The 24,788-nt window shown below is 34.2% G+C and overlaps 1 protein-coding gene across 5 annotated transcripts in view; it reads right to left on the minus strand.

Moving 5' to 3' along the window:
- Nucleotides 1-24,788, minus strand: part of LOC138701995 (keratin-associated protein 10-8-like) — a 48,891-nt gene that overhangs the window by 20,456 nt on the left and 3,647 nt on the right. For 3 of the 5 annotated variants that reach the window (XM_069829452.1, XM_069829449.1, XM_069829448.1), the window contains exon 2: nt 6,954-7,070. The exons of 1 other annotated variant lie outside the window; for it this stretch is intronic. In XM_069829452.1, the coding sequence (XP_069685553.1) occupies nt 6,954-7,070 (117 nt within the window). Of the gene's footprint in view, nt 1-6,947; nt 7,071-24,788 lie in introns of all 5 variants that reach the window. One more of the 5 variants, XM_069829451.1, reaches the window with a different exon arrangement.

Consider the following 24,788-nt stretch of genomic DNA (forward strand, 5'->3'; position numbering starts at 1 on the left):
TGTTTCAATCAGGGGTGGTCCATGTCAGTGCCTTCATTCTCCATCTCCTCTTTCCACTCTTCACTTTTGTTACCAGACCTTCCAGATGGGAGTGTAAATGACAACAAAATAGTGGGCGCAATGTGCATTCTTGCAATCTTTGTGTTAAAAATACTGTCTACTGTAGTACATCCCTTCCGAACCATATTGGAGAAACGTCGAATTGTTCAGAAAATGGTGAATGTTTCCTCCCTTCCAAATATAAATTCTAAAGACACACTCGTACCAACAAAAGAACAGTAGCAGTTAAAGCCCTCACTTAAACTAAGCTGTTGTCAAGCATTTTATACTAACATTGTGTGAGGTGAAGCCTTCGGTGAAATAAGGAATGGACTTTAGAGTTTGAAACAAATTATAAAACTCAAACTTCACTGTTATTCACTTATTCAATTACTAGTAGGGCCTACTATTCATCTGTTTGCTTAGAAAAAGATTTAACAGGCCTATATGTAAAGAAGGAAGTAAAATGCATTCAAATTAATCTAAAAGTTCTTCAAAATATTAAAAATGACCAAATAATGCCGAAAAAATGTAAAAATAACCTATTAGTTCAAAATCGTCAAAAAATACAATATAAGAAATTAATTTTTTACGTTGGTATTAACATAGAAAAGATATCTGTAGTCTATTAATAAGCATCGTCCTAATGTGAAAAATAAGAAGATGACTTTTCATCAACATCTGCCCCCTAGTCATAACCAATGAGTATGGCAATATTCCTACGGGAACACTAAAGTTATGTTGATGTTTTCTTCCTTTCACGAGATTTTGTACACCATGAGTACGCTTCTCGTGGCCAGACAATAACTAAAGTTTACTATAATTCGAAGTTCTTCGCCAGTTGAGATGTAGTAAAAAAAAACCGGCTGCAGCTATGGGCAAGTGATGACTGAATAATTCTTCACATCTTGTGCAGGACGTTTTGGAAAAACATTGCATTGGCCAAGTCTGTCAGCCCCCATACATTCCAGATTTGGTTCCCTTCTGCTTCTGGCATTTCTGGCTAAAATCACCATTAAAAGGTAGTTGATTGTAGACCATGGACGAAATTAAAGAGAACGTGATGAGTCAGCTGAATGTGGCCCAAAAGAGGACTTTGAGACCATTTTGAAATGTGGAATGTGTGTGTCAGAGGTCTAAAGAGGAGTACTTTTAAAGGGACTAGATTTCATTGCCTTAGGTAAGTTACTTTTTAAAATGTTATATGGCTGGATGCTTTCAGAACAGACTTCGAATATAAATGAATGACTGAAGACTTATGCTACTTTTTTCGATTGTTTCTACGAAAGTTTATACGTAAATATCACCTTGCTCAAAGTGCTTAAGAATATAAAACAGCAGTTAGGTTAAATGTTTAGTGAATTATAATAATCAATATTTTAAATCGATATTAAGGATAATAATAATAATAATAATAATAATAATAATAATAATAATGTTGTTGTTTTCTAATGCCAGGCGTTTGACAATAAAGTCATTTGACCTCTTGCACTCCAATATTTTTCAAAGATATTATCATGACCAGCCAATGAAGCACAGATTTTGAGGTATTCCGAATCCATTTCTTGGTTTGAGTTGCACAATGGGCAGTTAGGGGACTGATATATTCCAATTCTATGCAGGTGTTTAGCCAAACAATCATGGCCTGTTGCCAATCTAAATGCAGCTACAGACGATTTTCGTGGTAAATCGGGATAATAATAGACTACTTTTTTCGATTGTTTCTACGAAAGTTTATACGTAAATATCACCTTGCTCAAAGTGCTTAAGAATATAAAACAGCAGTTAGGTTAAATGTTTAGTGAATTATAATAATCAATATTTTAAATCGATATTAAGGATAATAATAATAATAATAATAATAATAATAATAATAATAATAATAATAATAATAATAATAATAATAAATGTTGACCAATGTCTGATCGTGAAACAAAAGTGGTCCCAGGTTCAAATCCTATTGAAACAAGTTACCTGGTTGAGGTTTTTCCGGAGTTTTCCTTCAACCCATTAAAAGCAAAGGTTGGGTAACTTTCGGCTCTCGACCCTGGATTCATTTTGCTAGCATTATCATTTTTCCTTTCACTCTGACTCTAAAAAACCATCTCAGTTGATGAAACATCGTAAAATAAACCAATTAATAATAATAATAATAATAATTCCCGAAACTTAATGTCTGCCTAAAATGTATTAGATAGGAAAAGTGTTTTTGTTGTGTTTCGTAAGTTCACACGCATTTTTGTATAGATGTAATTTGCATAACCTAGTTATGCAAATAATAATGACAGTTTTTACAGTTTTCTCTTAATGTAAAATATTTTGATTTTTCTAGGAAATGTGTTTCCATATTTGTATGTTAATGATGAAAATTAAACAAAATGGGATACCAGAATCTTTGTACTCATTTTAAATCACAGTAATACAGAAAATTATAAACTTTTCAATTTAAACATTTTTTATTCACATGTAAAATTTTAGATTTTCAGAATGTCATAGTCGGTAACAAAATAAAATTCTCTTTAGTCGGAGTTCTTAAATGGATAATATATGTATTTTTACTGTTATCCAGACTGTGTTATAATTACTGTTGATGGTAAACATTGATTAGAGTGCCGGTATGTTAAACAACTGACATTATTTTGTGTCTCTATAAATAAGTATAGTAATAGATATCCATTCGTAGTAGTACTAATTTTTAGGAAACAGAATAGCGAATGGGCTTCCATTTATTTGTGTACGGTATTGTCTTATTATTTTGAAAGTTTGAAGTTTTACTCTAAGATCGATCGTCCGTAATGATTAACTTTTCCGTTGTTTCACTTAATATGTTCAGGACACTGCTTAGGTAATATCGACAAATAAGTTGCTATCAAGCCTTTTAACATCTTTACCATCACTTAACTGATTCTTAATAAAATAATTGCTTGAAAAGACTTAATAGAAATACGTTAGTACGTAAAATCAAATAAACCTTACTCCACAATAAGAACATACATTTTATCCAATGCCTATCCACTTCACTTTACGTGATTCGGGTTCCGCATATTGCGTATAGATGGCAGGACTGTGACCCATTTTATAGTTGCACACCACTTTGGCGGGGTTTGGAATTGAACGGGTTACATCAGCTTACATACATCTTAAATCACATAAGCTATTTTATTGCTTGAAAAAAAAAATTGTATTATATACTTAATTTAAATGCAGGAATCCACCCCTGAGCACGAGTTCTACTCTTTCAGGGATGAGCTAAAGTTTTCGCTGTTTATATTATATTTTATGTTACAATTATTAGCAAAAATAAATACATTTACGTTTAAAAATCCAAAATATGTGTTTTTTAAGTGAAATAAAATTTAAAATGTATGCTCATGAGTAAATGCTGGGTAACTATCGGTGCTGGACCCCGGACTCATTTCACCGGCATTATCACCTTCATCTCATTCTGACGCTAAATAACCTGAGATGTTGATAAAGCGTCGTAAAATAACCTACTAAAATAAAAAAAAACTGATCATACACAATTTACAACTTTTGCAAATTCGCCTCCCTGAAGAAATATTGTTAAATCTAACAGAAAACTATGAAGCCTAATTTGATTTACTGCATTATCAACAGTGTAGTCGGCCTCGTTCTACGCACTTTCGTCTTTCGTGTTTTATGTAAACACGGCCAGGCTTCGGCCCGCTAAATATCCTTATAACTTACGCTACAAGAAAATTACAAAGAACATTTGAAAATTCATCCCAAACATTAATCAATAAGCGGCTATTTCCAGGAATGCAACTCCCGTATATAACGAAAGCATACTTACTTACTTACAAATGGCTTTTAAGGAACCCGAAGGTTCATTGCCGCCCTCACATAAGCCCGCCAGCGGTCCCTATCCTGTGCAAGATTAATCCAGTCTCTATCATCATACCCCACCTCCCTCAAATCCATTTTAATATTATCCTCCCATCTACGTCTCGGCCTCCCTAAAGGTCTTTTTCCCTCCGGTCTCCCAACTAACACTCTATATGCATTTCTGGATTCGCCCATACGTGCTACATGCCCTGCCCATCTCAAACGTCTGGATTTAATGTTCCTAATTATGTCAGGTGAAGAATACGATGCGTGCAGTTCTATGTTGTGTAACTTCCTCCATTCTCCTGTAACTTCATCCCGCTTAGCCCCAAATATTTTCCTAAGAACCTTATTCTCAAACACCCTTAACCTATGTTCCTCTCTCAAACTGAGAGTCCAAGTTTCAGAACCATACAGAAGAACCGGTAATATAACTGTTTTATAAATTCTAACTTTCAGATTTTTGGATAGCAGACTGGATGATAAGAGCTTCTCAACCGAATAATAACACGCATTTCCCATATTTATTCTGCGTTTAATTTCCTCCCGAGTGCCATTTATATTTGTTACTGTTGCTCCAAGATATTTGAATTTTTCCACCTCTTCGAAGGATAAATCTCCAATTTTTATATTTCCATTTCGTACAATATTCTGGTCACGAGACATAATCATATACTTTGTCTTTTCGGGATTTACTTCCAAACCGATCGCTTTACTTGCTTCAAGTAAAATTTCCGTGTTTTCCCTAATCGTTTGTGTATTTTCTCCTAACATATTCACGTCATCCGCATAGACAAGAAGCTGATGTAACCCGTTCAATTCCAAACCCTGCCTGTTATCCTGAACTTTCCTAATGGCATATTCTAGAGCGAAGTTAAAAAGTAAAGGTGATAGTGCATCTCCCTGCTTTAGCCCGCAGTGAATTGGAAAAGCATCAGATAGAAACTGACCTATACGGACTCTGCTGTATGTTTCACTGAGACAGCATACTACTGTATTTTAACCATTTAAAAAATCGCATCCCTTTGTCAAAATGTCACGCGACGCCACTGATGTTCACTACAACTGACAACCAAACGTTCTGACGGGGGCAGATAGAAAAGTTAAATTGTTTTCTTCCACCATGTTAATAATGTCAAAAGAAGTGTTTTTACAAACTTTGGCCACTCGACCGCATTTACGAGGACCGTAAAAAAATAAGTTCGTCAGGGGCCGTTAACATAAAAAAACACATTTTCATTGGACAAATTTATTGGAACAGACACAGCAATTGTTGAGCTATTTTTCAACATATTTTCCATCGGAACTGAGACATTCCTCATGTCGTGGGATCGACAAAGATAGGAGCAGACACAGTCAAACATTGGTTCCGATCCGAGGCGGCTGATTTCTACGACACAGAAATTGATCCCACGGTATGACAAATGTCTCAATTCCAGTGGGTGATATGTTGACAAATAGTGCAATTGCTGTATCTGTTTCAATAAATATTTCCATGTAATTGTGCCTTTTTCTATAAACGGACCCAGAGAAAATCACTTTCTGGACGGCCTCGTAATTGCGGTCGAGTGGCCAAAATTTGTATAAGCACTTCTTTTGACATTATTAACGTGATGGAAGAAAAAGAATTAACTTTTTTATCTGCCCCCATCAGAACGTTTGCTTGTGAGTTTATTATATCCAGAGCTGACTGTTGTACGTTCGCATTAAATAAACCATGCAGTAGTAATGTTCAGTGGCGTAGCATGAAATTTTGAGCAGGGGAAGCTAACTCAAGTTGTCTTTCATATATGAGGAAACGTATTGCGTCTTAAAATAAAAATAGTAGTCGATGTCAAGTCAGCAGTCCGAAGATCGGTTGGAACCCCATAAGTAACACCAATAAGGCATCACCTCAAATGGTAGTAAAATATGATTTCATGGTTTACACATATCTCTATAGACACATACAGTACGTATAATATAACTCCCTGTCATATTTAGAAAAACCACAATATTAACGGTCAATAGATACAGTGTTAGTAAAATTACATCAATCAACGTTAAAAGCCACCGGCGTAGCTCTGTCGGCTAAGGCGCATGCCTGCCGATCCGGAGTTGCGTTCGGGCGCGGGTTCGATTCCTGATTGGGCTGATTACCTGGTTGGGTTTCTTCCGAGGTTTTCCCCAAACGTAAGGCAAATGTCAGGTAATCTATGGCGAATCCTCGGGCCTCATCTCGCCAAATACCATCTTGCTATCACCACTCCCATCGACGCTAAATAACCTCGTAGCTGATACAGAATCGTTAAATAACCAAGTAAAAAAATCAACGTTAAAATCTTTATCAGAAGATTATTTTTGACTACATAAATTAGTGTCAGGAACTGTTATTTCAGTCATTATTTATTATATCAGCCACGGTGCACACTAACACTTCAACTGAACACAACTCACGAAAGGGATAACTGGGAAGCTAATTCTTTCCAATGCTAAAGCTAGCTTCTTGAGAGCCTTGCGACCAGGGTAGTTTAGTTAGAAAGGGATGGAAAATCTGCGGGGTGCGTTACTAGTACATAGAAGAATGAGTGAAAGAAACGAGTCTGTGGAGGGGATTGGAAGCTGGTGTGTGCAGGCTTCATGTTTACTGCTGCATCACAAATCATCCTGAACTGCCGCATCACAACATTTAAGGCGTACTTATAAATTGTATTAAAATTAATACATAATTATCTTCATAAACTCCAGTTTATTATGGAGTTATTAACTGGGGAAGCTGAGCTTTTTAGCTTACATTGACGCTACGCCACTGGTAATGTTGGTAAAGTTATTAAATCACGCAATTTTTCTCGTTATAAAATTAAGAAGAAAACTAGGAAGGTATATACTAAATATACATAACTTTAAAATGGAGGATATTAAAAGTCAACGAGAAAAAGATAAATGTTGATAATGATGCATTGGTGAAATGATTATGAAAGGGGCAACTATAATACTAAGGGTAAACGTGTTTCATAAATATCACAAATTCTGCTGGACTCAGACTTTTGTAAAACATACATGAACATCAAAACTTAATTTACTCTTGCCTCGCTTCTCCCTTGCAAAGCAGTCCAATTCAGTGCAGGTTGCATAGCTTCCATCACTTGAACATTCACATGTATTGCAGAATTCTTTGAAGATACTTCCAGGTTCACATTTTTTTTCTGTTGAAATATAAAAATTCCCAGTAAATAAATAAATAAATAAATAAATAAATAAATAAATAAATAAATAAATAAATAAATAAATAAATAAGTAAATAAGTAAATAAGTAAATAAGTAAATAAATAAATAAATAAATAAGTAAATAAGTAAATAAGTAAATAAGTAAATAAATAAATAAATAAGTAAGTAAATAAGTAAATAAATAAATAAATAAATACAAATTGGTTTTTGTGTTTTTTTCTGCCTGTCCATCTGTGTAGAGCGATTTATTTCAAACTATCGAATTTTGTTCATATTCATCATTTACTCGTACCTAGGCTAATATACGTAGGCTACAGTTTACCCGGTCATAATTTACATACGATTTTAACATATTTGCAGTAAAAATTAATTAGACAGCCAGAAAATAATGGAGTAGGATGGCCAGTTATTTCTCCCTCCATTTATTTTACTAATCAGACATCAGATTATGCAAGAATTGAAGGGTGTGATCCCAAGCATAAGCGATGGATGTATAAGCAGCGTATAGCTATGCATGGGAATCCCTTTGCTGTAGTTACACAAAACTTCCCATTTAAGCGTTGTAGATAGAGAAAAAAAAAATGGTCGCCTTTTAACAGCTGTTCGTATCGATTGTCATTTTATGATGATGGTCGCCTTGTAATCACAGAAAAACAAAACAAAGACCACAGAATAATTAGAATAACATTGCTGTAGTTGTACTCTTTGATCAAAATATAGCGCTGTAATCGATCAGGCCCGTTGTACTATCGATACATAGCACGGCACACCAGTGCACACTATCGAATGAAATGGAGAATCTCAATTATTCTGTTACCTTTCGTAATAAAATATTGACGAATCCATGTCGTAGCTGTGCAGCAGTTTTATTTTTATGTACGACGTACTGTATGTAGTGATTATTGGTCAGGAATTTACACACGACTTATAAACAAGCTATTCGCTGTGTAAGTTTAAGACAGTTAAACCTCTGTATAAGGGTTTTTATTAGTAAGACAGTAACGGTCTTACTAATAAAAACTCTATATGCAGACGTTTAACTGTCTTATACTTATACAATGAGCAGCTCGTTTATAAGTCGTGTGTAAATTCCTTACTAATAATCACTACATACGTCGTGTATAACAATATAACTGTTACACAGCTACGTCATAGTTTCGTCATTACTTCGTTACGAAAGGTAATAGAATATCTGAGGTTCTCTACTGCATCCGGTAGAGCACTCTAGTGTTGCGTGTTAAATATCGATAGTACAACTGGCTCTAATCGACTACCACACTACATTTTGGTCAAAGAGTACAAGCTACAGCAATAGTATTCTAATAAACCTATGATCTTTGGTTTGTTCTTCTGTGGTTACAAGGTAAACATCATCATAAAATGACAGTCGATACGAACAGCTGTTAAAGGAGCGGCCATTTTTTCCCCATATACAACGCTTAAACAAGGGGTTTCGTGTATATAACTGCTGCAAAGCAATTCCCATTGTATAGTTACAGCCTGTTTATACGTCCATCGCTTATGCATGGTTTATTAGTAACGTTTTCTGTCTCAACTCTGCATAAGTCTCGTATAAAAAACTATACACGGTTTATTAGTAAGACTGTAAGTCATTTGTCTCTCTTTCTTGCCGCTTGTAAGATATGTTATGCGTAACATTCAAACAATTGTATCTCGACATCCTTTGAAAATTGGACACGTGTTTATATGAATATTTTTACTCAGAATAGTCCATTCTGACACCCCTAAAATATTTACTATTCTTCCTGAATCAGCCTATTTATAAGAAATAAAGATTTTTCTTTTTATGTCTTAACAAGAATAGTAAGGAAATAATCGTTGACTTTAAGAAGACGTTGTTGAACTCCATACAATTCACTCGTTACATAAGTTATAATATTCATTCATTCATAGTGTTCTGCCCAAGGGCAGGTCTTTCACTGCAAACTCAGCATTCTACAGTATTTCATATTTTCTGCCTTCCTCTTAGTCTCCGCATATGATCCATATATCTTAATGTATCTATCATCTGATATCTTCTTCTGCCCCGAACTCTTCTCCCGTTCACCATTCCTTCCAGTGCATCCTTCAGAAGGCAGTTTCTTCTCAACCAGTGGCTCAGCCAATTCCTTTTCCTCTTCCTGATCAGTTTTAGCATCGTTCTTTCTTCACCCACTCTTTCCAACACAGCTTCGTTTCTTATTCTGTCTGTCCATTTCACACGCTCCATTCTTCTCCATATCCGTCTATGTTTCTGCCTCATACAATGCTACATTCCACACCAAGCACTTCACTAGTCTCTTCCTTACTTCTTTCTCCAAAGGTCCGCAGAAGATGCTTCTTTTTCTACTAAAAGTTGCCTTTGCCATTGCTATCCTCCTTTTGACTTCCTGGCAGCAGCTCATGTTACTGCTTACAGTACACCACAAGTATTTGAAACTGTCCACTTGATCTACTGTCCCATTTAGAATTCGCAAGTTTACCTTCTTTACTTTTGTTCCTATGACCATGGTCTTCGTCTTGTTGGCATTTATATTCATTCCTACTCTTCACAGCTGTCATTTAGCTTCAGTAGCATATTCCTTAGTATCATCTCCTCATATTGTTTTGGAAAAAAGTTTTTTTTATCCATGTGTAATAGTCTCTCTGACCGAATGTGCTTAACGTGGATAGGATACTGACTTCTTATTTGCAGAGTCTAGAATTAGATTTGCGAGATCATTTTTTATGATGGATATTTATCTCACATTTTTGCAGCATGAAACACTCTCATACTAAACGGAGCGCACACGAGTTTATGAAGAGTGCGAACACTAACTGAAGGACGTTTTCACTTATATCACAAAAAGACTTAAACAAAATAATGACGTAGAATTCTCGTGATGTTCATAATTTTATTTCTACATCTATTGGCTTTAATTCCATTAGTATGTCTCTACTTTAGGACGTCTTTGTAAACGGTACAAAACATCTAATGTTACATAATAGCGAAGCTATGCCGGAATTGCTTATGAAGGTCAAGGTCAGTTCAAATTACAGCTTGTATCTACCATATAGTAATTGAATCAATTATCAGTTGTGTACAGTTACACATAATTATAACAATAAAGTTGTTACCCTGTTTTAAAACGTACTTATTCTACCTTTCGTGGGAAAGTGTTACTGAAGTGTCTTGTAATCAGAGAGATCATACACTGAAGACGTAAGTTTCCAGTCCTCTTAAAAAGCTGTGTTCAAGTAAGAAATTTATATTTATTTATGCTTCCAATAAGAATGTGTAACAAGTTACAATAAAAAATAATGCATGACTGAAAAGTGTCTTCATTTCGACGGAAATAAATCGACCAGTATAGGCCCACTCTGAAATGCCCACCAGGAGCCTATTCCATAAATATCTGGAATATATGGTATTGTAAATTCTCTAGAAAGCAGCCTAGTACAAATACTAGATTTTTGTTTCACAAGCCTAGTACAAATACTAGAGTTTTCGTTTCACAAGCCTAGTACAAATACTAGAGTTTTTCATTGATTAACTTTCTAACTTCTTTACTGTGTTAATATTTAGTGGTGCTATGCATAGACATTTCGCTAGCCCGCGCTACGAGCATGCTAAACTAGCCCCGGCTATCGAGTGATTACTTGTACAGGATTCATATCATATCATATCATATCATATATCATATCATATCATGTCATGTCATGTCATGTCATGTCATGTCATGTCATGTATGTCATGCCATGTCATATCATATCATATCATATCATATCATATCATATCATATCATATCATATCATATCATATCATATCATGTCATGTCATGTTATGTCATATCATGTCATGTCATATATCATATCATATCATATCATATCATATCATATCATATCATATCATATCATATCATATCATATCATATCATATCATATCATATCATATCATATCATATCATATATCATATCATGTCATGTCATGTTATGTCATATCATATCATGTCATGTCATGTCATATATCATATCATATCATATCATATCATATCATATCATATCATATCATATCATATCATATCATGTCATGTCATGTCATGTCATGTCATATATCATATATCATATCATATCATATCATATATCATATCATATCATATCATATCATATCATATCATATCATATCATATCATATCATATCATATATCATATCATATCATATCATATATCATATCATATCATATCATATCATATCATATCATATCATATCATATCATATCATATCATATCATATCATATCATATCATATCATATCATATTGTGCGTGAGACACACTGATTGGAGGCCGATCTCATGCTCACACGCAAGCGAGCTGAAATCTCACGTATTTGTGGATTACAAAATTTTAATACAAGACAGTATCCCTGAAGATGTATGGGAAAGTGCTAACGTTCAAGATGAGGAGCAAGTAAGTTGGTACATTTACCGAATGGATGTAATTTGTGCATATATACGCAGATTTATCTCAGATGAAACTAGCAAATGAAGAAATAAGGTACAAGAGGCTGTCTGAGGTTGCAATATTGGTTTTGATAATTCCACATTCTAATGCTGGCGAAGAACGTGTTTTTTCTATGATAAGGAAAAATAAAACAGCTTTTAGACCTTCGTTGAACGTGGATGGTACATTATCATCTGTCTTGACCATGAAAATGGCCATTCCTGGGCCATGCCACTCATTCGGACCACCAAAAGAAGTGATGACTAATGATAAGAAAGTAACGCATTGCAATAAAGAATGAGATTTGTATCGTTTACAATTAAGTGCAACATATGGATTATATTAACATATTTTGTGTTTTGTGTTTTTCCACAAAACTGATGAATATTACATAAAAATAATTTGCATTATAAAAATTGTGATTTGCTAATGATTAATTATGAAATAAATGGATATTATAAAATAAATTTTCCTTGAATCTCACTCTTCCTGATTAGTGATCTTACTTAGTTATCATGGGGACCCTTGGCAACTCTGTTAGTACTAGCCTATATAAAATATATTTATATCATAATATTATCACAGTCTAGTATATACAGTCACGAAGCTCAATACGTAGAAAATATGCATCCAAAGATAGTTGCTAACCACAAGGATCCCTACTATCGCCTCATCACAGATAATGCGAAATAGTACCAGCACAGTCTACTGTTCCTAGCACCCTCACAACTCAAGCTTCGTGGCTGTATATACTAGACTGTAATAATATTAAGATATAATATGTTGATAAATATGTGGTCTGTAATATCTTTTCTCTTCTATTTCCTTTAAAAGAAAGAACTTCGTCGCCATTGACACCGTTTTAATAATTTTGTAGTGTTTGCAATTCCGTAACAATTAAAACTTACATGTGAAGGTCGTTATTAGCGGCATCCGTGAATACTCGTAATATGAGAAACTAGAAGAACATGTTAATAATAAGGAAGTAATTTTTATGATCGAAGAAGTAAACTAAAATAAATAACATTGCGAGATTACAAAATTCATAGAAATATTACAGTACTACGAATCTTTGCTGTGTAACTTACTTTAAAATACAACATTACGATTAAGAAGACAAACATAACCTAATTTGACGAATTAAATACGAAGGTAAACAGCTGTTTCATGTTATGACGTAGTATGTTTATTGATATGATTTCACTTGTAGTGATTTACTGATAATGTAAATACATTTTAATTCTTTCGTGGAACAGAAAGATACAACTCCATGTTTTACAACATCTTTCACAAATAACTTGTAAAGTAAAACACCAAATCTTTGTGGAATAGGTTCTAGGAACTTTTTGCCACATTTGAGAATGAACGCAATGTATATTAAGTTGTCAAAATTGTATAAGGTCGTTTTTATCATTTCCTCTTCTTGGTAAATAGATTCCTTTTTCGGAGATCCCCCCACCCCCAACAATAAGACGAGTGTCAGATAATCCATGGAGAATCTTAGTTTAATTTTGACTTGTTTCATATCTCAAAGCTACATTGCTTAATATGTAAGATCTCACTACGGAATATAATCTATACTAATAATAAATCTGTAGCCGAAATTTTTCTGGTAATTTTAGATTTTCCAAAAATAATTGGTCCTAACATATATAATTAATCGCCCAGAAACCGAAAATCGCTTTTTTGAAATTTTTGTTTATATGTCTGTCTGGATATTTGTTACCTTTTCACGCGATAATGCCTGAACCGATTTATAGGAAGATTTGAATATAAATTAAGTTCGTTGTAACTTAGATTTTAGGCTATATAGCATTCAAAATATTTTATTTAAAAGGGGGGTTATAAGGGGGCTTGAATTAGATAAATCGAAATATTTCCCTTATTATTAATTTTCATGAAAAATATTACATAACAAAAGTTTCTTTAAAACTAATTTCCGATAAGTTTTATTCCATGCAAAATTTTGAAAGGACTGATATTTAATGAGATAAATGAGTTTCAAAATTACAATAACAACGCCATCTAAGGCAGTGTAATGAAATAAAAAACAAATGACTTCGTCTATAAGGGGCCTTGGACAACAACAATCGAAAGCTATGAAACATACGGTAGCCTACAGAGAATGTTTCTGTAATTGTATGATGTAATATCGGAAGCTAAATTAACCGATTTGTATAATTAATTATTAATTCACCATTGGGAAGTGTAGTTTCTCTAGATGGAGATAATGCTATAATGTTATTACAGTAACTTCTGAAGGAATCGAGGACAGGTAAGATTAAAATAGCTTGTTATGCACAGAAAACTTGATAGGCATTCGTTTCCTGTATATCCTAAAATAATTTTTATGACCAAATGAGTGGTCTCTGGATCAAAATGACAGCATTTTAATTTCTTTAATACAATTTAAATTAAGTAACATAATAAACGATTTATCCTTCTATCAAACACGAATGTTCCCTGGATCAAATGTCCTATTTTAATTATTATTTATTATTATTTTATTATTATTTATTTCAAATATACAGAATAAAGAAATATAATTACAAAACAAACAAAGAGAAATACAAATAAAATAATACAAGCAATATAAAAAGAAGATACAGTAGTATTAACAAAATTTGAGACCGAATGAGCAGCGCTCGTGCTCGGTCGCAGTTCAGATATAATATTAAAATAAAAAATAATAATATAAATAAATGAGTAAAATAAAATAGGAACTAAAATATAATTACAGCGGCAATGGAATTATATAATATAATATTAACACTATAGAAGAATAATATCGCACGTGAAAAGTAGGACTAATATATATTTCAAAATTGTAGAATACAAATATAATATAGGTTGATTAATTCATACACATAGGCTATAAATTTATTTAATCAAATTGAAGATATTAACACGTTTCTAATTTTCTTGTTATATTTTAGTGGGTTACATGTTAGAAGTTCTGGGTGTAATTTAGTTAAAGCATTGTACAACCGAGGGCCAAAATTTATGCTATGCTTTAGACCAGCAGATGTGAGACATTTAGGTTCTACTAATGTTGAATTAATATTTCGTCTTGTGTCATAATTGTGTGTCTGTAATACAAACTTATTACGATTTTTATGATAAAATTTTAACAGGGTATACTTATAAATTTGTTCAATATTAAATACATTAAATTCAGAATAAATTAATTTAGTTGGATAATCGAAACGTTTCTTCAAACAAATTTTAATTATTCGTTTTTGTAGTAAATTTAACGGACTAAGATTAATTTTTGTACTTCCACCCCAAACAATTATACCATATTGAATGATAGACTGAATAATGGCCAAATAAACATTTCGTAGAACTCTAATAGGTAAGTAGCATCGAAGATTAACGAATTTATAAATTGTTTTACGAAGCCTCTTACAAAGATAAGTAATGTGATGAGGCCATTTTAAATTCTGATCAATAATGATACCCAGATATTTGACATATTTGGCTTCTTTCAAAGGTGGACATTACTTTATACTCTAACGGGTGCAGCGGAGCGCACGGGTATGGCTAGTAAATTAAATAAAAGAAGTGTCCTGACCATCTTCGGATATCGAACACTGACGGCTAAGAAACTGAAACATTCTAATAAAGAACTAGCCTGTTCGAGTCTGCTTTAATACTGATGTGTCATTTTGTTGAGCATGTGCTTTTCTGTTAGAGGCGAACTCTTCTAGTTTCTGCCATTACACCAGACAGCTGTTCCTAACAGCGGTGTAACCCAAGGTTACATGGGGTGGCCACAGAGAGTAATTACTAGCATATGCTCTTTTCCTGCTCTCCGTATTGAAACTTGGAGCTCTCGTTGGGACTTACGTATATGTTACAATATGAAGTCACGAAGTTCAGAGGAACGTAAAAAAAAAAAAAAAAAAAATAGAAACTGATCCCGAATTATTTCAATTTGTGGCATGGTACGTGAGGAAAATCGCAAGTAAATAAATGGGCTAGAATTTCTGCGACTACTTTCTGTGAGGTTACCTGAAGTCCAAAGTGTACGTAAACAGGCCCCAAACAACTGATGGCCTGAAGATTGGCATTGCCCAGGAAATCGCCAACACTGATGGCGAAATGTTGGGAAGAGTGACACGCAACTTCAGGGAAAGACTTGAAGAGTGCATGGAGAGAGACGGACACCATTTGAAGGACATAATTTTTAATACAATCTAAATGGTTGTCAACAAAATGGCATAGGGGATAAGTGGGTACAGTAAGACAGGGAGAACAGTGAGACATGTTTTATTAGATGGTAAATTTTGATGTTGAGATGTTGATAACAGTGGAGTTGTATGTTGCATGAGTAAAGCAACAGTATTTTCATACTCGATTTGATTCTAGTTATAAAGGCGAGTGATGAAAAAATAATTCGTAATTTTTCACTCTAGAAATAAAATTTTGGCTTGTGTTTAATGAAGGTTATATTTGATATACAAATGAAATGTAAATATGAATGTTTTGTTATCTAATACTGTGGTATTTGAGATTATGTTTGGTAAAGTTTCGTCTTTCTTGTTTTAATTTTGAAGTGATGGCGCCATTTTTAAATTAACTATGCGTAAAGGGAACAGTGAGACATGCCATTGAAGGGTACACTGAGACGTCTCACTGTTCCCATGTACCAATGTTTTGCAAAAACAAACTGTAATTATATTACATTTACCAGTAACTAACATTAAAAATGAACATACTAGTAACCAATTTAGGAACTGTAGCTTAAAATAATGGATACATTACGTTTTAATGGTTTCATAAATAAAAAATTATTCACAAAATTTAAGAAAATGTTAAAAAATAATAAAGAATTACATTAAATTCTTTGTTGTCACCAAAAATTCATTTCACTTTTTCGCAAAAGTTTTAAATGTCATGGAAAATTTACTTTTCCAAATGTTCCAGATGTTTCAATGGTTTCGAAGACAGACATCAAAATGATTCTAAATAAGCCTACAGAACATGTCAAGATAAAGAGACAGCAAGCTTCCCTTTCTCTTTAAATAAATGTAAATCATTTCAATGTCCGTTAATAGACACTGTGGTGTCTCACTGTACCCTCCTGAATGGGAACAGTGAGACATTAGCATTTTTTGTGACAAACACGTATTGTATATTATGTCCTTTATCTATTAACATTTTTGTTTATGTATTATTGTACTCCATGTTTTAATGTCTATTCCTATTGCACTTGAATTTAATAATACTTGGATTATCACTTGCATACATATGTCTTAATATTTTGTGTCTCACTGTACCCACTACTCCCCTACATAGCCAGCTTTTTTTGGTAGCAATGGATTTGTTCTAATAGACATAACTACTGAGTTATTTCCATTTGAAAATCGTCCGATTTCTCTGGCTCACATTGTACTATTATGCGTATGCCTGCATGGTATTCTGAGATTCTATGTCACTGTTGCACCTTGTTTGAAGGCTAGATCTGGCCCGGCTGGGCTTGCCTGCTTTTTAAAACCTAAAAATGGGCCTATAGTTTCGAGAAAAAGCAAATTTGTGAAAGAAAATGCAATACTGACACATGGAGTAGGCCTATATGATAGTTCCTTCTGAACCTCAAAGAAGACGTAGGCCTACAGGCAAGAAGCTTCTTATTATCGACTTCCTAGAGTGCAAGGAACATTTTCATAGAAAGGAAATTTGATTCGTTTATATATATATTTTTTTTAACTCAGTGCTAGTGTCGCTTAAAGCTATATCTGTTGCCTTCATGTTGAGATAACAAGAAAAGATTATGACTAGCTCAATAAAATATCTCTGATAAACAGAATCGTTAGCAAATTAAATATTTTAAAGTTATACTGATTTGCTGATTGTAGGGCCTATAGTAAGGGCGTGAGATTGTTTCAGTGAAAGAAGAAAGACTATTTGTTCCAGTAATTATGCAATTGCAATTCATGTGGAAATCCGTTGTCTGCAAAGAGATTATTATCAGAGAGTTGGTTCAGTTACTGGGAACACTCGAGGTAACAATGATAAAAAAACATCAAAAGTAAGAGAGTATGATAGCTTTTATTCCTAATAAAAAGAAGAGGCCGATGTAGAGGCCAAGAGGAAGAGAAGGATAATAAGAAGAAGACAAGAAGAACACGGCCTTCCTAGTCTATGCTGACACGATCATCATGAAAACGAGTAGCCCAACGAGAATCTGTACTACAATCCACTGTAATTCACCACAAACTGCACTCAAGGCACTGAGATTTTCTGTGGGGTTTTTGTCATGTAAAGATTCGATCTTTAATCTTCAATTGTCACAATACTCCAGACACGTGTAGGCTCCATTTCTAGCTCTCGTTGCTTAAACACAGAGTACGCTATGGACGAAACGAACACACGTGCTTGTTCCTCAAGCCTTCAACTACAACTGACGTAATTTGCATTGATGTTGCTTCAACCACTTCACAGTTCTACCAACGTTTGCATTATTTATGAAATTGTCGTCGTACGAAGCTCGAGGGACATTTGTATCAATAGTTTCTTAATAATACGTTTTTAATTCAGTATTCTGTTGTGAATTTGTATATTTTCCACTGTTTGATTAAAATGAAGTCAAATTTAAACAGTTATTATCCACATAGCGAGATTAATCATTATGGCACAAGACATAATTACCACCTTGTGTCCCCTAGCGTTAGATTAACCAAATCTAAACAATGGTTTACATCAGTTGCATTGTCTATGTTTAATAAACTTGCTTATAGTGCACATAGTGTTAATTTTAATAGATTTAGGTGTGTTATTCGTGACTGGCTAATCAAAAACCCTTTTTTATGATTTAAATGAATTTATGGAAACTAATGTTGATATAGTATTTTAGTTTGTTTGTTTATCTTGTTTTTCTTTTGACTTTGTCTATGTATCTCCGATACCACGACTGTTTTTATCAATAAATCAATAAATAAATCATACACTTCTGTGAAGGACTTAATAGGAAGGTTGGCTGCACTAAAATAAAAGACACGCGTTCATAAGCACATTATTATGATGACGAAACAAAACAGAAGAAAACATATTATGCTTAATGAAGGTCGTGTTAATTTTAACTCCTGGTCATATAACCTACAAGGACTTCTCTTTAATGATAATGTACAGTAGTTATGACGAATTACTCATACCGGTATGTAATCTTTGAATTCCTTTGCTAAGAAGAAGATTTCATACTGCACTGAAAAGCAATGCGGTCGAACAAAAAGTATAATTTCTTTAAATGGACATGATATTTTTATACCATAGGGAATTTAGAAAATATACATAATAATGCATTAGCATTTTTTCCTTACAGGTTACTACTACTACTTCCTCTCTTATTAATAAAATGACAGTAACACATACAGTGTTACCACATGCAACATTGTTGCAAGAACGTTATCAAACTTTCTCACATGTTTCTCCATCACATCCACACGTCTGCCACGCGTATATCAGCATGTCTTTGAGAACAGGTGAATGAAATTTGTGATACACAACAGAATAGAATGTCATTATGAAGCCCCTACCGTGCAACTTGTCTGGAATGTTTTCAGAGATAATTTTATGTCTGAAATACTCTTCTAGCTTTCCAATTACAATTTTATATTGCCTTAAAATATACATCCAAGGATTGTACAAAACTTGTAGTTTTTGGAAGAATAATTTGTGTTTTGGTTGTCTTATTATGTGAAGTATTGTTTACTTCTTCATCAGTAAATATAGTGTCATCTATCTGACCACTCCAGGAATTCAGATGTTGTAGTGCTCTTAACAACCGGGAGAAATACATCTCTTAACCATTTTCTCACGTGATTTTTGTCAGTTTACCGGAACTACTTACATCGACCACGACATTAAATGGATGTTTTAATTTAGATCCAAATTCCCTTTTCGGTTCTTGAAAGCATATGTACCTAGACTTTCAACTGCATACCTATGGATTTGGACGGTGTACGAATGAGTGACAGATGCCATGGATTGCATTACTACTATATTGATGTGAGTTAAGAGAAAAAAATTGACTAGAGCATTAATGCAGGAGCTGTGATACGATATCGCAGAACTACGAGGATCGGAGTGCGCTCAAGAAGCGGCATAAGTAGCAACGATTTTCAAGTCAATATATTTCTTAAACGAGGAAAAAGCGAAACGAACGACTATCACCACGTTTCTTACCGAACGAAAATTACCTTAAATATGCATTTTTATTAAACTCAAGCACCATGATCTGAGATAGATTCCTTGTCAGTGTTATTTATATCGGTTTATTAGTTGTATAGAAGCGTTCTGATTATTTATATCTGTTTATGTGTTAGTTTAAACTGGATATGTGAATTGTGTTGAGTTCTTATTATTTATATTAGCTTATTTCTTAGTGAGTAGTGATTACAGCTATAAATATCATCGATAGTACTAGCTAGTCAAGTGCGTGTGTTGTGAAAATAGAGCTTTTGTGTACCGCTACATTTTCAGGCCACGATCCGCTCTGTTTTTCCCTGTATCTTATGTTTCATTAACCTTCAGGAAATGTGTTTATCCAAAATTGAACTTTTATCTCCAACGGAAAGACATACTTGTATTATCTGCATTGGCCCACCCAAAGAACATTGTTATCGAAAATGAATCACAGATTTCTTGAAACCACTGTGCAATTTTGTAGTACCTGGAGCATTGGTTATAAAGAGTAGTTTCTGAGAGTTTTATAAGTGATATGTATATACATACTGTATATAGACAAGGATGCCCTTTATCATCTACCCTATTCAACATCTACTTGAAGGATTTGGTGAAGAACTGTTTTCAGAACATGGGAGGGATAACAGTAGGAGGAAGAAGAATAAAGTTCTTAAGATTTGCTGATGATATGGCGTTGTTAGCAGAAGAGGAGACGACTAAGGAATAGCCTATGCTACTGGAGCTAAATGACAGCTGTGAGCAGTATATGGGATGAAGATAAATGCAAACAAGACAAAGATCATGGTCATAGGAAGAAAAGTAAATAAGATAAACTTGCGAGTTTCTCACACGCCGCTACTTTTGCTGCGCAACTTTTGTACTGCAGCTGCAAAAGTTGCGTGTCGTGTTCGCACGTACGCCAAAAGTAGCGCGCTGCACGCTACTTTTCGTGCTGCGCAACCCGAGTGCTGCAAAAGTTGCAACTGGAGGTTGCGAGTCTGTTCACCGCAAGGCGCTACTTTTGCAGCCGCAGTCATGCTGCAGGTTTCCATCTCCGTGTTGACTTCTCAATATACATTTTGTGGTTATGTTCGCATTATTACGAAACTCATGCGAAAGCTTACTTATCTATTTTTGCTTTTCTGCCCTAACTAGTATTCAGAAATTGACATTATTTTTACTATAAAGCTTTTAAAAACGCCTATATACTTAAATGCTAACCAACGGCATATTCACGTAATCAATGTTGGCAACCCTCCTGTTTGAAACTACGCTACAGAAAATTAAAAAAATGAATTATATCGTCAGCAAATATGCTCAGACTGTGTTGTGCATTTAATGACTGTTACAAATAATTTATTTTCATCACATCTAACATTAAAATACATCCAAACAATAAAAGTATCATTGGCACATTTGGGTGGTAACACTGGTCGCAACCGCAGCAAAAGTTTCAACAAAACCGATATCAAAAATGCTGCGGCTGCAACCCTGAGAACCCTGTTCACACGTCGCTACTTTTAAGCTGCGGGCAGCATGAAAAAGTAGCGGGCAGCAGGTTCGGCAGCTGCTACTTTTCGGGTTGCACCGTTGTTCACACGTCGCAGTACGAGAGTTGCGCAGTTTTTTGTACTGCAGCGCTTCAAAAGTAGCGACGTGTGACCGTACCTTAATTTACTCTTAACTGAATATAAGTATAATAATGAAATTCATGTATGTTAAAATAAGACCCTTTTCAATTTAAAATACAAGAACACTTATTATTTTAAAAATTAGAAAAAATATTAGACTCATTTGATTAGGTACAACAGAAAAATCGACTTTTTCGACTTAATGTGCCTTTTCCCGCCGACCAAAGCACTGTGAACTTATTTCATAGTATAGGGCCTACTATTATTTCTATGATTAGCAATTTAAAGTACATTAGAAATTACTCCAGACCTGCATTCATTAGCAGCATCATAATGCTCTATTCCTAATCAGTTTAAATGGTTGTAATATTTTTTAAATAAACCAAATTTCACACTACTATGTTCCACATTCTATACCATAGATCATGGATCCACACTGAAGTAATACGAGGAGAAGAGAGGCCTCATTACCAAAAAGATTGAGAAACACTGTTCTATGTGGCAGATTTTCCCAACGAATTTTGGTTTTCCTGCTGTCTAGATCAAATGTTTGTTCCACCATTGTCATTCTGTTCTTTAATTAAATAAATAATTATTACCAATTACATTTTTGGGCCTAAATTTTAGATCAGTGAGACAAAAACATTTTGTGCGAGATCGTGCGTATTTGCTTGCTTTCCGCACAGAACTATTACGCGGTAAGTGTGAAATACCACATTCAGTATTCCCAACGTAACACACATAACAATTTCCCTCTTCTTACCGCTTAAGCGCCACATTCATTTTACTGCTTTAGGCTTTTAACATATTATTTTTAGAGACGTTTAACATAGTAATAATTATAAATTGGAAACTTACCACTGCAATTTCACCTAAATTGCAATGTTAATTATTGTTTTTGAATATTTGCAAAAATTAAGTAAACTCTACAACACCACAAAAGTTACTGCATTTGTAATCCAAGTAACATTAAGGAAGCCGTGAAAAAATCAACAAGATTCCAGATGCCGATGTTATTACTGCAATATGTTATATAAATAATATTGTTAAAATATTAAAATGAAAAATAAATCATTACATAACCTTACCGTTTGTTTTAAGTTCGCATTTACAGACTGGGGGGGAAAAAAAGACAGACGTATATCACGGCCTGCTGGAATATAGTAAACACAGAAAACATTTTATAGCAACAATGTTGAAGATAGATATTTTAGTTTTTAAAAGTTGCCGTCATTGAACAGAAACCAAGATGGAGATTTCATTGCAACTAATTAGAAATTCCTCTTTCAGGTATGTAATAAACGATCTTCGCACAAAATAATGTACGATACACGAGCGGTATGTTTGTTTTCATGTTCTCGGAAATTAAAAAAGCTCAACTACGTTTCGATTTTTCAATCTTTTCCTCGAACATGAAAACATCAACATACCGCTCTTGTAACGCATATTACTATTATTGAAACAGGCAAAAGTTACGGCCCTGGCACGCATGGCTGATGAATCGCTAAAGGGTAAATTTTAGTCTTTTTCTTTTAATTGGTTATTTTACGAAGCTTTTTCAAATGCTATGGTTATATAACGTCGAATGAGATGAAGGCGATAATGTCAGCGAAATGAGTCCAGGGTCCAACGCCGAAAGCTACTCAGTTATTTGCTCTTAATGAGTTGAGAGGAAACTCCGGAAAAAAACCTCAACCAGGTAACTTGTCCCAACATGGATTTGAACTCGGGCCCGCACGTTTCACGGTCAGGAATGTTAACACAGCGGTGGGCAGTTTATTCTTAAAGGTATACCTATAACAAATACATAATTAAATTATTACCACAGTCTAGTATATAGACAGTCACGAAGCTCAATACGTAGTAAATATGCATCCATAGATAGTTGCTAGCCACTAGGATCGCTACTATCGCCTAATTACAGACAATGCGAAATAGTACCGGTACAGTCTATTATTGTTTCTAGCACCCTCACAACTCAAACTTCGTGACTGTATATACTAAACTGTGTTATTGCTGTAAGAAATATAGAATATAGGTGTGAATCTTATTACATCTCAGTTTTCTGGTTGATAAAAATTAATTTAAAAGAGTTTCATTCCGCTGTGAGCCTTCTAACATTTACCCGCTCTGTTCTCACAGTCATTATAATCTATTCAGAACTGGTTCAGTCTGCTGAGAACACTCTGTGGTTAGTGACGCAAATGAATCACTTGTTAAAATATGTGCGCACAGCGTCGGATTGAAAAGGCCTAAGTATGAAATATATCGTCAAAATATTTCAACTTCATCTTAGTTTTCCCGGCTGAAGCATTTTATTTATTCATTAAATCTTAAATAATTATCTAGTGTATATATATATATATATATATATATATATATATATATAATTCATTTTCAAAAAATCGTCTGCCAAGGCATCCTGGGTTACGAAGAACACAGAATAATATTATACATAGAAGAATAATAACTGATTACAGTAAGTAGCTGAGTCAAATTTACGTGAACATAGAACATAAATTTTAGAAATAATGTAAATTATAGGCCTACATACATTTATTACAATTACACACTAACAAAAAAAAAAGGAGGGGGAAACTATAATATCTGGTATAAATGGTTTTTCAGGATTGCCACAGACCTTTTCAGGACGGGGAAAAGGTGTTGAGATGTATAGCGAAGTAACAGCCGCCAACAGTTGGATTGCAAACAAAAAAGGACTTTCGACTAGTGAATGGATATCTAGCCTGAAAATGACAGCAAATTTAGCAGCTGTTCGTTCCGTTCTCGGCAGATCTCTCGACGGTACCCGGTGCAGACATGGCTGCCCGGAGATTGAAACTTTAGCACACGTCTTGGGTTTCTGTGAACAGGGATTGCTCTTGAGGAATTCTCGACATCATCTTGTAAGATCCAAAATTGCTGCCGCATTAAGAAATAAGGGCTGGATAGTAGAAGAAGAAATCTCCTGTCTAGCTGAAAATGGGTCAACGAGACGAGTAGATATTTTAGCGTTCAATGCTGACACTAAACAGGGCATCATTGTGGACCCCATGATACGTTTTGAAGTAGGATGTCATCAGTCAGCCGAGGTCCACCTTGAGAAGAAGTCGATCTATGAGCCTACAGTCAACTATTTCAAGCTGAAATATGCCTTAATTCACGTTGAGGTATTCGGTTTGCTCATAGGTGCTCGAGGGACTATACCAGCTTTTTTCGAAGAATTTCGATGGCAGTTTGCTCTGCCAACATCTCTGAGGGATGACATTGTGATAATTGTGTTGAAAAAATTCTGCCAAATCCTAATTAATCACATGGTGCCACATTAATAGCAATTGTAATTTTTCACGCCCTTTTCTTTGTTTCTCTTCTTTAAAATGTTTACATAATATATATAT

This window comes from Periplaneta americana, chromosome 6 (genome assembly GCF_040183065.1).
Source record: "Periplaneta americana isolate PAMFEO1 chromosome 6, P.americana_PAMFEO1_priV1, whole genome shotgun sequence".
Lineage (NCBI taxonomy): Eukaryota > Metazoa > Arthropoda > Insecta > Blattodea > Blattidae > Periplaneta > Periplaneta americana.